General features: G+C 41.3%; 1 protein-coding gene across 1 annotated transcript; it reads left to right on the top strand.

Moving 5' to 3' along the window:
* Positions 1-403: 403 nt before the first annotated feature.
* On the top strand, positions 404-7,152 carry LOC100708843 (histamine H3 receptor). Its single transcript, XM_003437897.5, has 3 exons — positions 404-773; positions 1,443-1,609; positions 5,074-7,152. The coding sequence occupies exons 1-3, from the start codon at positions 527-529 to the stop codon at positions 5,824-5,826; spliced, it is 1,167 nt and encodes a 388-aa protein (XP_003437945.1). The 5' UTR covers positions 404-526; the 3' UTR covers positions 5,827-7,152.
* Positions 7,153-12,932: the final 5,780 nt, after the last annotated feature.

The raw sequence follows: 12,932 nt of genomic DNA on the forward strand, positions 1-12,932 counted from the left end.
CATTCAGAGGTGAGACATCTCAGTTTACTGTAAAAAGACAGAAACTACCTTTCCATAAACACCGGATAGGATGCTGTTGAAATTTAAGCTCAGTTCCTTTTTTGTTGTTTTTCTTGCTGTCCCTAAATTATTTATTAAAGGCACATCGCACCTAAGTTTAAAGCCAAACTAAAGATTTGTGCCAGTAAAATCACAGACTTTGGTCATTTCTAAAATCTCAATTTAGCTCGAAAATGATTTAATGGTTGTGTGGAGAAAAATTCTCATTTCAACGAAGTGCTTCATGCCAGACAAGCGCTGACAGACGTGCGTAATTCATCAGGTGTCCGGGTCGGGTTGTGAGAAGCGTTGCGCGCTCTCTCGTGGATATCCGTGGACATAATGCTCAGTTCCATCAGGAAACCGGAGCTTTCGGAACATGGGGTGTTGAACGCAGCGTCCGTTCGCCTGGCACCTGTTGCTTATTACATTTAGACCTGGCCCGTTGGGGATTTAACGACCGCAGCATTCACCTCACATCAGGACCATGTCGGAGGAGCAAACTGATTCCAACTCCACTGGGTACTATTTTGGCAATGCCTCCACTAGAGTCCAGAGCAGCTTCGTGTTCTCGGGACCCATGATTGTCATTTTAATGGTGATGATGGTGACTTTGGTTGTTGTGATAGTTTTGGGCAACGCGCTCGTCATCTTGGCATTTAAAGTGGACAAGAGTTTGAGGAGACAGTGCAATTACTACTTCCTGAATCTAGCAATATCTGATTTTCTTGTAGGTAAGTCCAAGCGCAGTCTGCTTTGCAGAGCCTGGAATAACAGACAAGCTAGTGAAATTGATATGATAAAATGCACATAATAACTTAACATGTTTTGATGTGATGCAATCTGATAGCATATGATTCATGCGTGAATATTCGATGATATGTAAAGTTTTCAAATTCCCACAGTATTTTAGTGATAAGGACATGTTTCTTATGGCTTTCATTCTCCCTGCAATGGAGATGGCTGCTAATAGATACCTGTGCACTGATTGACTGGAGCTAGATTACAAGATTAAATAGCTGCTAATCAGTTAAATGAATGAGACTGACAATAAATAATCAGAGAGCTTGATGCATTTTCTATTTGGCAAGGGCGAATTTTGCCTCATTTATAAGCACTGCTATTTCACATTTACAGTTTAATCTGCTTTATTAGAGAATGCAAGCAGTATAGAAACATTTATGCAGAAATGGTGTAATAACATTTAAATATATATTTAAAGTGTTCTTTAATTATCCACCACCATAACTTCTCCTGTAAAGACATATTTTATGTTAGCAAGTGTACTGTACTATATTGATAATCTGGTTACATGCTTTCTTCCTTAAAGTAATGAAAATATACTAAGTGTTGTTATTTTTGCTTTGGTTTCTGCTCCCATTACATCATCACTATTTCTCTAGGGGCATTTTGCATCCCGGTGTACATCCCCTACATCCTCACAGGCAGGTGGACGCTGGGTCGAGGACTGTGTAAGCTGTGGCTGGTCATGGACTACCTGCTTTGTTCCGCGTCTGTCTTCAGCATTGTTCTCATCAGCTACGACCGCTTCCTGTCAGTCACCAGAGCAGTGAGTGGAATATGTCGTCCCTCTGTGCTCACAGATGTCAAATATAATTTAAGGGACTCTGACAGAACAAAATTAACTCCCATATTTGTAAAAAATAATATTGCCACCCTCTTTCTGCTATTCAACCATTTATCTATTTGAATGAGTCTTTTAAAGTATAATGTTAAATGTTTTAAATCTCAGTTATTTGCAAATACACCAGTGTTTATTCTTCCACTGTGTGGCTTAGTTTCCGATGAATCTCCCAGGTCATCGGTAGGGGCAATCGAAGCTCAGTCTCCCAAATGTGCCCATCTGTAGAGGTTAATCATTCCTGACCCGTTCAGGCCCAGCGCCACCCCTAATTATAGTTTCTCCACATGATGAAGATAGAAAAAAGTTGCGTTATGACTTTGGGACAAACTGGGCTTCAGAAAATATTCAGTATACAATAAATCACTGTCAAAAAAATGTTTAATCTTAATTTCTGCTTATTGTCACTCATAATTACTTGATTTTTTCCCCCTCTAAAACACAGAAACACAATGGTACATCACTGCTACTCTATATGCTCTATCTCTTCCTGCTTCGGAACACACTTTCTAAGTATTTTTTCCTAACCTCTGAAGACGTTAGCCCCATTTAGCGTGTTGTCGGGGCTTGTCTGTGCATTACACAGCTGACTGTGTCCTACAGATATGTGCCATAACTCAAGGGTGGGACAAGGCTTGGCATAGTGGACAAAGAGAGGGCTCTGTTTCCTTTCAGAAAGGAAACACTTAACATCAGAGCAATGAATACAAATAACACCGGAGAGAGAGAGCCTCTTCTTTAATTAGCGAGCTTTGATCATAGAGATCCTCCTCCGTACCGTGGTCCTTCCAACCTGAAGAGATCAATCGTAGCAGAAACAGGCCACCGGCAGCCAAGCAACATTTTCCTAAAAGCATTTTTCTCTGAACATGGAAAGACAAAGGGTCAGCAGCAGTCACAGACAAAGTTTGTCTTTGAAATGAAAAGATGTAGACAAATACTGACTGTTAAATAGATCAAATGTCAACACATTTCTGAAATGCTAATAGCACAGTGTCAGAGAGAAAACATCGTAATTAATGAGCTAGTTTGGAATGTAAGAGGGAGTTTTCCTACTAAGATCTTAGAAAGAATTCAACAAAGTTTTTTTTTAATTAAAAGAAACTGATTTACAAGTGTAGAGTCAACATGCTTCATGTTAACACTATGTGTCTTAACTGATTAACGTGTATAGCTGAGGGGCCATGTTCATGTCATGCAAATTTATACAAATGTAAGTGAAATCATCTTTCATATTCTTTGAAGAAGGTCTTGAGTTAATTAGAAAGACAGAGGGTGACATACATGTGTGCTCAGAGATGCTGCGAGCTGGGCATGAATGTGAGCAGAGACATAGGATGTGACACTAATTGAGACAAGTGGTGATAAGGGGTACTTCACTGACTTTTGTACTGCACAATGTTACATTGATGTTCTCATTATGTGTTTATTTGGTCTGTCCATCAGTATACTGTGACGGTTGGTAAATATAGTACTGTACAAAAGTGGTGAGTCACCCCCCATTTTTTTCAAAATAGATGTGGTAAATTATTTGAACATGTGCAAACGTGCACAAAAAAAGCATATCAGGCAAAAATAGAGTTTGTACAATTCTAACATCCATGAAAGTCAATATTTGGTACGTCCACAGTCTGTTAGGCAGCTTTCTTGTCTTTTCTTTAAGCAGTCTTGAGGAATACTTTTCCAGGCTTCTTCAAGAACATCCAAAGCTCTTCTTTGGATGTTGGCAGCCTTTTGTTCTGTTCTTTGTCAAGATGATCCCACACTGCTTCAGTAATGTTAAGGTCCGGGCTTCAGACCGTGACTGATAGCGGTCCATTATGTGTTTTTCTATCCAGGTATGCTTTTACTGCATTGGCAGTGTGTTTGGGATCGCTGTTATGCTGAAAAAGGAAGTCATTTCCAATCAGATGCTTTCCAGATGGTATTGCATGGTGGCTCAAAATCTCGCTGTACTTTTCTGAGTTCATAATTCAGCAGTTTTGACAAGATTGACTGAAACGCAGCCTCAAACCATGGTAGAGCCTCCCCCCTTGTTTTACAGATGCTTCTAGACACTCACTTTTTTACCTCTCGCCTGACATCCTCTGTATCTACTGATGGCAATTCGAACCAAATTTTTAAATTTGGATTCATCACTCAGTAAGAACTATTGCCACTGAACTGAAGCCCAGTTTTTGTGTAATTTGGCAGACATTATTTTTTCCCTGTTTCCATTCCTTAAGAAGAGCTTCTTGACAGCGACCGTTCCACCGACATGACCTTAAGACAATCTTCACCTGCTTTGTAATCCTGACACTTCTCTTTCTGTGTCCTCCTCTTGTCCAGTTTCCTTTTTTTCTTTAACTCTTAAATGAAAATAAAAATGACCAGGTAAAAGACTGGGTTGAAAACGAATCAAAAAGCAGGCAGTGTCCAAAGAAAAACTCTGAAAGATCTTCACAAAGTCTGGAAAACTATTTCCAAGTCACCTTAAAAATTACAACAAAGTCTGGCTCTTTGCAAGTTAAATATAAAGGTGTTGGTGTTGAAGGGTTTCACCATCTGACTCTAATCTTACAGACACAGTGACGTACCTAGTGTCATTTTGTTGAAGACTGGTTTCCATAATTACTGCTTATCTTTAGCTGAAGCAAGACAGTGAATTGTAAAATAGTGTTTTAAAAAAACTAAATACATTTTTGGATACAACTTAGGGGAAAAATGTATTCTTTTGCTTGACTTTTTCACATTATTGAGAAAAACAAATACTACTTGGTACTTTAAAAAACTATATTACTAAATATTATTAACATTGCAGTATATAAAACAGTTACATTAACCCCACTCTGACTAGATATTCATAAACGCTGCACACTTATTCATGCATGACTAAAGCAGCTCAGTTTAGAAGGGCACTCAAAGGGCTCATCCTCTGCCAAGCCAGTGAAAATGATCTGGATCTGTACCAAATTTCAATGTTTTCTTCCTACGGCCATTCTATACCTCTCCACCACATTGTAGTTTTAGTAGTTTTTAACCTAATCTTGACAAACCTTCCGACAGACTGACAGATAAAATCGGCTCATCTTTTTGTGAAAGGATAATAATAAAATAGTGACGGACATTTCTTCTTCTTTTTAAACATTATATAAATTTTTCAGTCCAGTTTCGATTGTAATTTACTATCAAGAATATTGTGAATGTGAGAGTTACGCTGTAATATGACCTTTTCATATTGTGTCATTCTTCTAAAACTGCATTATACAGCCTGAAAGCCTCATCTTCCAGTATTGCTACAGTAGCTAAACAACCATTTGCAAATATGTCTACAAAAACTGACTAAATGAGTGTCTTTACGCTGACAGGATTTCTAAAGTATATTTACTGATTTATGTATGTATTTACTGCAGGTAAGCTACCGTGCCAGACAGAGCATGACTCATCAAGCCATAATCAAGATGACTGCAGTCTGGGTGCTAGCCTTCGTCCTCTATGGCCCTGCTATCATATTCTGGGAGCTGGTGGTGGGCAGAAGCCGCGTGCCAAAGGATGAGTGCTTCGCAGAGTTCTATTACTCTTGGTATTTCCTGCTGAGTGCCTCTATGCTGGAGTTTTTTTCTCCTTTCATCTCTGTGGCTTTCTTCAACCTCAGCATTTACCTCAGTATACGCAGAAGGAGGCTGCACAGCAGGGAGGCTCAGCTTCACCTTCAAGCAAGTGAACCCGCCTCTGCCCAGGGGGAAGGTATCCCCCTGTCCCACAATTGGGGGTTTGGGATAAAACTGGCTGTAAGAGGCTCTATCAACTCCCAGACATCCTCTCCTGGTTTGGGTAAGCTAGATGCCTCAAACAGCAGGGCAGCCCATCCTAGCCGTCTATCCAGGGATAAGAAAATTGCTAAGTCTCTGGCCATCATAGTATGTGTGTTTGCCATCTGCTGGGCACCGTACACCCTACTGATGATCATCCGCGCTGCCTGCAGAGGGCGATGCATCCAGCATCACTGGTACGAGGTCACCTTCTGGCTCCTGTGGCTCAACTCTGCTATTAACCCATTCCTCTACCCGCTGTGCCACAGTAGCTTCCGCAGGGCCTTTAGCAAGATTCTCTGCCCAAAGCGGCACACTACTCCCCCATCATCTGTCCTACGCACTGGCCAGTGACAAACTGATGCCTGTGGATGGATGGTGATGAACAATGCGCCCGAACTGTTGATGGATGTGTTTATAAACCGTTGAAACCAATCTGTGCACCATAGTTCGTTATGTAGAAAGTAACTCACAGTTTTCAGTGTTTTTCAGCGTTAGGAAGTTCAAGATTTTTACTGCAAAACATATCAGAATTTAGCAATCAGTTTTCTTGTGTTCAGCTAAAGGATGTGCTAAGCGGAGGCATTAAATATCCCCAAATGTATTTTGATAACACGCTGGAGAAGGAACTGAAAAATATTAGCAGTGGTATGTCAGTTGTTGGATATGAGGAAGAAAAAAATCACGAGGCGGTGAAACACATATACACAAATATAATGCAAAAAACCCCCAAACATTACAATATCATCTGCAAGCTTACGTGTCAGTGAAATATTGTCAAGAAATTCATTTTATTGGCAAAACTTTACATTTATTGTCTTTTTTATTAGGCGACAGGTAAGATAGATTATTTTGTGTGAGAATAAATATATTTAAAGAGTTTCCTCCACTGTGGCCAGAGCTTAAATAAACAGATCACTATCACCATCTACTGTCAGAAGGTTTACTACTCCTGTAATGCCAGAAGCACAGTGAGCAAAATACAAAGTGCCATTAGGTTCAAGTGTGCAATTTTAAAAATGACATCTGCTTTTAAAGCCTATATTTAAGGTAAAATGTTATATATTAGTGATGGATTATATTCCTCTCCACTCTTGAGTGCATTTGAAATTCATTTGCAAATTTATTAGTACCAGGTTCTGGTCAGCATGTAGCATATTTATCACTACTAGTCATCAAGTGTTTGTTTTTCAGAAAAAATTTGGCTTCCAATAGGAAAGGAAAGCGTACGTGTTTACAAACAATGCCCAAACCCCCATTTTACTGTGATCACCAGGTGTATATATCCGTATGTGCCACTAGATGTCACCATTAACCTTTACAGTTTCCTTTGAGTGCAAAGCTTTATGAAGTGAAGTCAGCCAGTCAGTTTACTGTAAACTGCATATAGCAACTTTAAAATTTTAAAAACCTAATCAGTAGCAGTATGTTCTGTGCTCTGGCCAATGTTAAATATAGTCACCGAGTGATGTAATGCTATTGATGCTATAAATGCTATATATTTGTGCAGCTGTAATACTGCTAGTGACGGCGCTGTATTAAACATCAGCTTTTTTCTTTTTTTAAAGAATGAAAGCAAAAATAAAAACACGTGTCTTTAACTGGCTCATGATCTTTATGCAGGAGTGAAGTGAAATAAATAAAAATTTCTCTCTGCGTTGTGTTGTAAATGACCGCCGTGTGCCCTGTAGTTGCTGTCTACTTGATGGCTAATTGGGTCAGCACCAAATGCAGAGTGGAATTTGTTTGATGTGCAGATGAAATGCTGAGAGTGCGATTCCATTTTTGTATTGTTCCCCAGTCTGGTAACGTTTGATTTGATAGATTAAATGAGTCCTTTCCAGATGTAGACTTGTTAGACCTGTAATTACGCCATCATGTTAGATAGTGAGGTTACATTTGCAGGTGCCTGGGTCCCACAGGGGACTTACATTTCTCAAATTGTTGCTTTTGCCTGTGTGCACATCTGGGCCCCTGGTCAGGTGCTGGGAATAAGGGCACAGCTGCAGGGAAGTGGCCTCTGCCTACTCCCCCACAACCCCCACCCCAAACCACCCCACTCTCTCTCTGCCCGTGGCGTGTTGGGGGGGATGGGGGGGCAGAAGCACATTTCTGACCAGAGGGATGCAGGCACATTTCCCTCGGGAGGGCAGAACTGCATTTATCAGCAGAATGGCAAGGCTGGCTTTACTCTCTGTTTATTTGAATGCGACAGCAAGAACGGTTTTTACTGTGGAGCACTTGCACTGTGTACAGTTATATTAAGAGGAGTACTGCTATTGATTTTGTTGATAGATTGAAATGTCATGGCTTGTGTGCCAAACCAATTGGGGATCATGCCAGCTTAAATTGGTCTAGGAGAGGTAGCGCCATGGGAAATACAGATGAGAGATAATAATTACGAACACATAGAAATGTGTGTTCATGTGGCTCTTAATCCCACCATGTCTGTGTTGTGTGTTAATGGTGGCTGTTTGTGACCCCAAGCAACGTGTTGTGACCTCAAATGGAGCACACCTGTACCCCTTAAGTTTATAGAGCCCCATTAGCAGAGATCAGTAGGTGATCAGAGGGGGGAGAGGGCCTTTTTAACTTCCCCATGAGGGTCTTTGAATAGTAAACTCTTAGAGCTCCTCCTGTAGCACTTTGTTGGAGTGATTTAATGCTGGAATCTCTTGTTTTCAAACTGGATAATACCAAAGAGACTGTGAAAGGTGGCAGATGTGGTATGAAGCAACGGTAATATGTGGCAAAAGCTACAGGCACTCTTTACAACGTAGAGCCAATATTCTACAGTTTTGTTATTTCCAGAGTAAAGCTGGAATGTAAAAGTAAACCTGCAGACAGCATCACACCACTTTATCGTGACAGGTCAAAAACTGCAACCGCACTAGTGAATGCATCATGGTCCTCCACCTCATTCTGTTCTGAGCTAACTAAATGTAAACCCCAGTTAATATTTCATGATGTAATCAAAAATACACATATAAAAAGGCTAATTCTGCTTGACTTTTTTTTTTCTTTTTTTTGCTTTCGTTTTCCCTCAGCTTTTTCCTGCAGTGTACTTCCTGACTAGAGATTAAATAATTCCATTGGAATCCTCTTAGGATGGGTTCCCAGCACTTGGCAATTAAACAATTACATTTAATCAGCATGGGGCGACGCTTCAAGTCACCCTCATTTCAGACGTTGATTAAAAGCAATTCTGCAGTGGTTATTGCTGTCGACTTTCGAAACTGCGGTTCACTTAGGTTTACTGCAACTGCGGGGTCAGGTTGGATAGCAATATGGCAGGTTCACTGGTGGTCTAGAGCTGTATCTGCCTCTGGTGCGTGAAACTGTAATGACAGAACTCATGGCAGACCTTATATTGTCCCATAAGTCGGAGCTAGTTAGATTACTTGGAGACATTTTGACCCTGCAGCTAAGAAGACTCACTGAACAATGGAAAGGAGAGGGGCATTAAGTTATGCATGTGGGAGTATAGATGTTTGAGTGTGTGCACGCTTCATTTTCTATTATGTGTCTATACGCGGCTGTTTCTTTTTGCATCTGCATTTAAGTCCATTTGGCTCGAATGAAATGCATCTCGACACGTGCAATTTCATCATGCTATGCAATAACACCTCCCTCTGTGATGGCAAACTAGCTGCGAGAGGGCAGAGGAGGTCGTTGCGAGAGCTGTATTTTGACATTAGGCTTGAGTGAAAGCGCGCTACGTGGCACGGTGCTGGAGCCGACTATAGTCTTTGCTGTGCAACACAGATGAGTAGTGATGGATACCCGCCCCCCTCATGTGAAACCCAGGTGCCCCTGTTTCATAAGGCGCCCCACTGGCTCTCCAGCCCTCTTAATTAGCGGCTTCCATCAGCTGGCACCCAGGCCTTCAAGCACCAGTCGCTGGCCTCTGCTGCTGAAGGAATCTAGTTCACTCCAGATCTTTAGCTTGTCTAACAGATGAATGCATGGGCGGTCTAAATAAGAGGCATCAAGGTTTTTTCGTAAACCTGTAAATCATCAGTGAATGTTCCTGGTATTTAGATCAAATGCTGCTGGAAGGAGCAAAAATACTGTTGAATGCATTACTCGCTGTGCTTTTTTTTTTTTTGTTAAATATGGGTAACTGTGTGAATAGGCCATGAGCTGCAAATATATTTTAACAAGACATTGATGATTTTTTTAATATGATGAAGTCAAATATAGATAAAAGTTTCACCAGGATGCCGAATGCAGCTTTTTTTTTCTTTCTGTGCGGTATCATAGCAGCGCTGTAACAATAGTCTCTTCTAATGACATTCCCCTAGTAACTTCTTGCCTGTATGAATCTCAGGGGGAAAGAGCTACAAAAAGTGATAATTACATGAAATATACATAGTGAATAAAGGGAGCATGTTTACATAACCAGGCCCATAAATATCTGACTGAGAAGACATTGTTCTCCAACTCCTTTTAAGCTGATCTCTCAGGGATGCCATTTTAATGACATGATGGTTTAAAGAGATGCTGCTCCATCTCGTTCCATATTTAATTAACTTTTGCTTTTCTGACGCAGAGGAAAAAAACAGAATAAAGAACGCGTGATAGAGACAAACACGCACGATAGCGAGGAGACAATAACAAATAGCTGGGAGAACAGAGAAGGGAGGCACAGGGAACACGAGCGGAGACCTTGTCATGCTTTTGTGAGCTGTTTACAATACAAAAGATGCAAAGCAAGAGGAGGAGTGGTGGAAGACGAACAGCCAGGAAGACTGACATGGGTGAGAGAGGGTGAGAGTAAATGATGAAAAGACGGGAAGGGAATGAACGGGATGCTCCAATGTGAATGTGGGGGGGGGGGGGGGGGGGGACCAAAATGAGGAAGAAAGAGAAGAAGAAGAGGTAGAAAAAGTGTGGAACACTGGAGGATTGAGGCCATTATTCTTACAAACAAGCAAATGAGAGCAAAATGGGTAGAAAATATGAAGCAATGTGTTTAGCTAAAATTCAACAAAAATAAAGCAAAAAATAAAGATGATCCTTTTTAAAAACAATAAATACATTTTGCTCTACATTCTCCTTCTGCACATTTACTTTATGTGTTCACACACACACCAGCATTTGCGCCATGTGTTCATTAAATAAACCCAAACTGCAAATAGTCCTGCTCATTAAAAAATGTTAAAAACATGTGAAGAAGTGCAGATATTTGTGCTGACATTGCTGCACACTATTCCATAAAAGTGGACCATTGGAACTGGTTGCATAAAATAAACAAAGGAAAAAAAACAACCCCAAACTGAATAATTTGACCAATGATGTGTCCTGGCACTTACATACAATGGACTCATCCCTCCTCTCTGTTAGGCAGTGTCTTTTCCATTTTTACTGTCAGCTGTATACAGTGTACCCTGCATTATTGATAGTTTCTTTCCCTTTCCCCTCCTTTTGTTAGACTCTTCTCTTGTCCTCATATCATCACACAAGCCACACTGGCTTTAGAGCCTGGAGAGTTGCAGTAAATCTGACCCCGCCTGGTCTATTTTTTATTGCTTGGCGTTTAATACATTTTTGAAAATCCTAGCCCATCTAGTGCCTTGTCTATTTCAGGTGTCTGTCTTGGTGAGGCAAAAGGAGATGACTGGAGGGGGATACTCACCTTCACTTCTCCCTGTACAGGAAGCAGGGGGATCATTAGAAGGGGCTACAGAGGAGGAAAGAGTGTGAGTGCATTTGTTTGTCTATACATGCATTTCCTGCGTGACAAACTTTGCGTCCCGCTTTTTCTGCTGGGAGAGACTAAAGTCCCCTGTGACCCAGCACAGGAAAAATAGCTTGGAAATTTCAATTGTGGCCCTTAATTATGCCTGATGAAGCTCTTTTTCCATTCAAACATTTGCTGAAGAAAAGTCTTTAAAGTGACTTCACTCTGAGGAAGACAACATATAATTTCTGTTGTTTATTTTCCTTTTCTCATTACTTTCGTGGCATTTCAAATAAATAGAAACAGGGTGTTCACAAGATTACACAGGAAATGCTCAAACAATAACAGAGGCCGTGGCGCTCCGTCCAAAAACACCCTGGCACAGCTACACGCTGAGGTTGAGGCGTCCATTTTGCTGACACAGTTCTGAAGTGAAAAGATGGCTCTCTGGATGTGAAGTGCCGGTGTGAGAGATTGGGTTACCTCAGACACTCCCAGCGGATCTCCCGGCCAAATGGATCTGGATCTCACGCTTGGGCGCACATATTGAATGCCATAAGAGGTCTCTGAGGTCTCCTTCAGTGGGAGGAATGTGCAGCCTAACAATGTGGAGTTTTCACCAAACTAAATTTTGCACCAAAGAAGAGCAATAGCAAGGACACTGGAACACAAGGGACGAGCACTGAATGCATACTTAGATTTGTGCGGGTTTGTCCATACAGGGGGAGAAATGACACATTTCGAGCTTCCCGGAGTGCAGCACATTGCACAGCCTCAGTAAGCTCTCTTAATTCTTTAATATAGTCCTTACACAGGCTGACACTTTTACTCCAGAGGACTAAGGGTGTGTGGCTGTCGAACAGAACAGGAAAACAAAACAAAAATCAAAATCAAAAACAACAATACCAAAAAAAGAAATCCCATTTCACACATCCCGGACAAGAACAATGCCATTTCAGCGACTCCCAAACATCTGGCTCGATTGCCCAGTTCCACTAAGGACCGGCCAGGCTCTGAGCAGCATTGAGTGCCACTTGCATTGAGGTTATGTTCGGTACGACGACACCGCAGAGGATCAGCCAGGCTAAGTTATCTCTGAACAAGTCATCCATTCTGCTGCTTTCTGATGGAAGAATACTTGGGGGCTGTGTAATTATATTGCTTTAAATGAACCCCTGAGAACCCCCCTGCCAAAGCGCCCACAAAGTCTCACACACTTGGGCGAGTGTCAGAAACACAACGCGTGTGTATGCACTCGTGTGTAGCTGCGCGTGTGTGTGTACGTGTGTACGTTTTGCTGCTTAGGCTGGCGTTAAAAGGGAGGCCGCAGTGGTTCTGATACGCCTCACAAGTGAATTTAATTAAATCATAAATATGAGCTGGAGGCCGCCACCCAATTTAATGTAATGGATGATGTGGGCCAGTCCATCTCTGGCAAAGCAAAGTTTTGGACCTGTTCAAATGCCCTTGAAGCTTATTAAAAGTGCCTGGCACAGGGAGATGCTAGCAAAGTTGTTTAATGGATGCCCAGCTTGCATTTGGTATGACAGTTAATGCCGGGATGTACCACTTTCGATTAGGATGAGGGGTTGCATCTTCATTGTGAAAGTCAGTCATTGTGTGAGGCCCTGTCCACAATCCCCAATATGTTAATGTTGTAAAACCTAATGTGCATTTCATGATGTGCATGTTTAGGAAAAGCTGAATTATCCAGATGTTTGATAAAATTCTCAGATCTTGTGATTGTGATCAAGGCACAAATTAGCTTAAATCCCAA

Source organism: Oreochromis niloticus, linkage group LG18 (assembly GCF_001858045.2).
Source record: "Oreochromis niloticus isolate F11D_XX linkage group LG18, O_niloticus_UMD_NMBU, whole genome shotgun sequence".
Classification (NCBI taxonomy): Eukaryota; Metazoa; Chordata; class Actinopteri; order Cichliformes; family Cichlidae; genus Oreochromis; species Oreochromis niloticus.

What these genes read in the sequence shown, in the direction of transcription:
- LOC100708843 (XM_003437897.5), top strand. Translation starts at nt 527, where the DNA reads ATGTCGGAGGAGCAAACTGATTCCAACTCCACTGGGTACTATTTTGGC. An exon ending in AATATCTGATTTTCTTGTAG is followed by an intron (nt 774 to 1,442) that starts GTAAGTCCAAGC and finishes CTATTTCTCTAG; the next exon opens with GGGCATTTTGCATCCCGGTG. An exon ending in TCCTGTCAGTCACCAGAGCA is followed by an intron (nt 1,610 to 5,073) that starts GTGAGTGGAATA and finishes TATTTACTGCAG; the next exon opens with GTAAGCTACCGTGCCAGACA.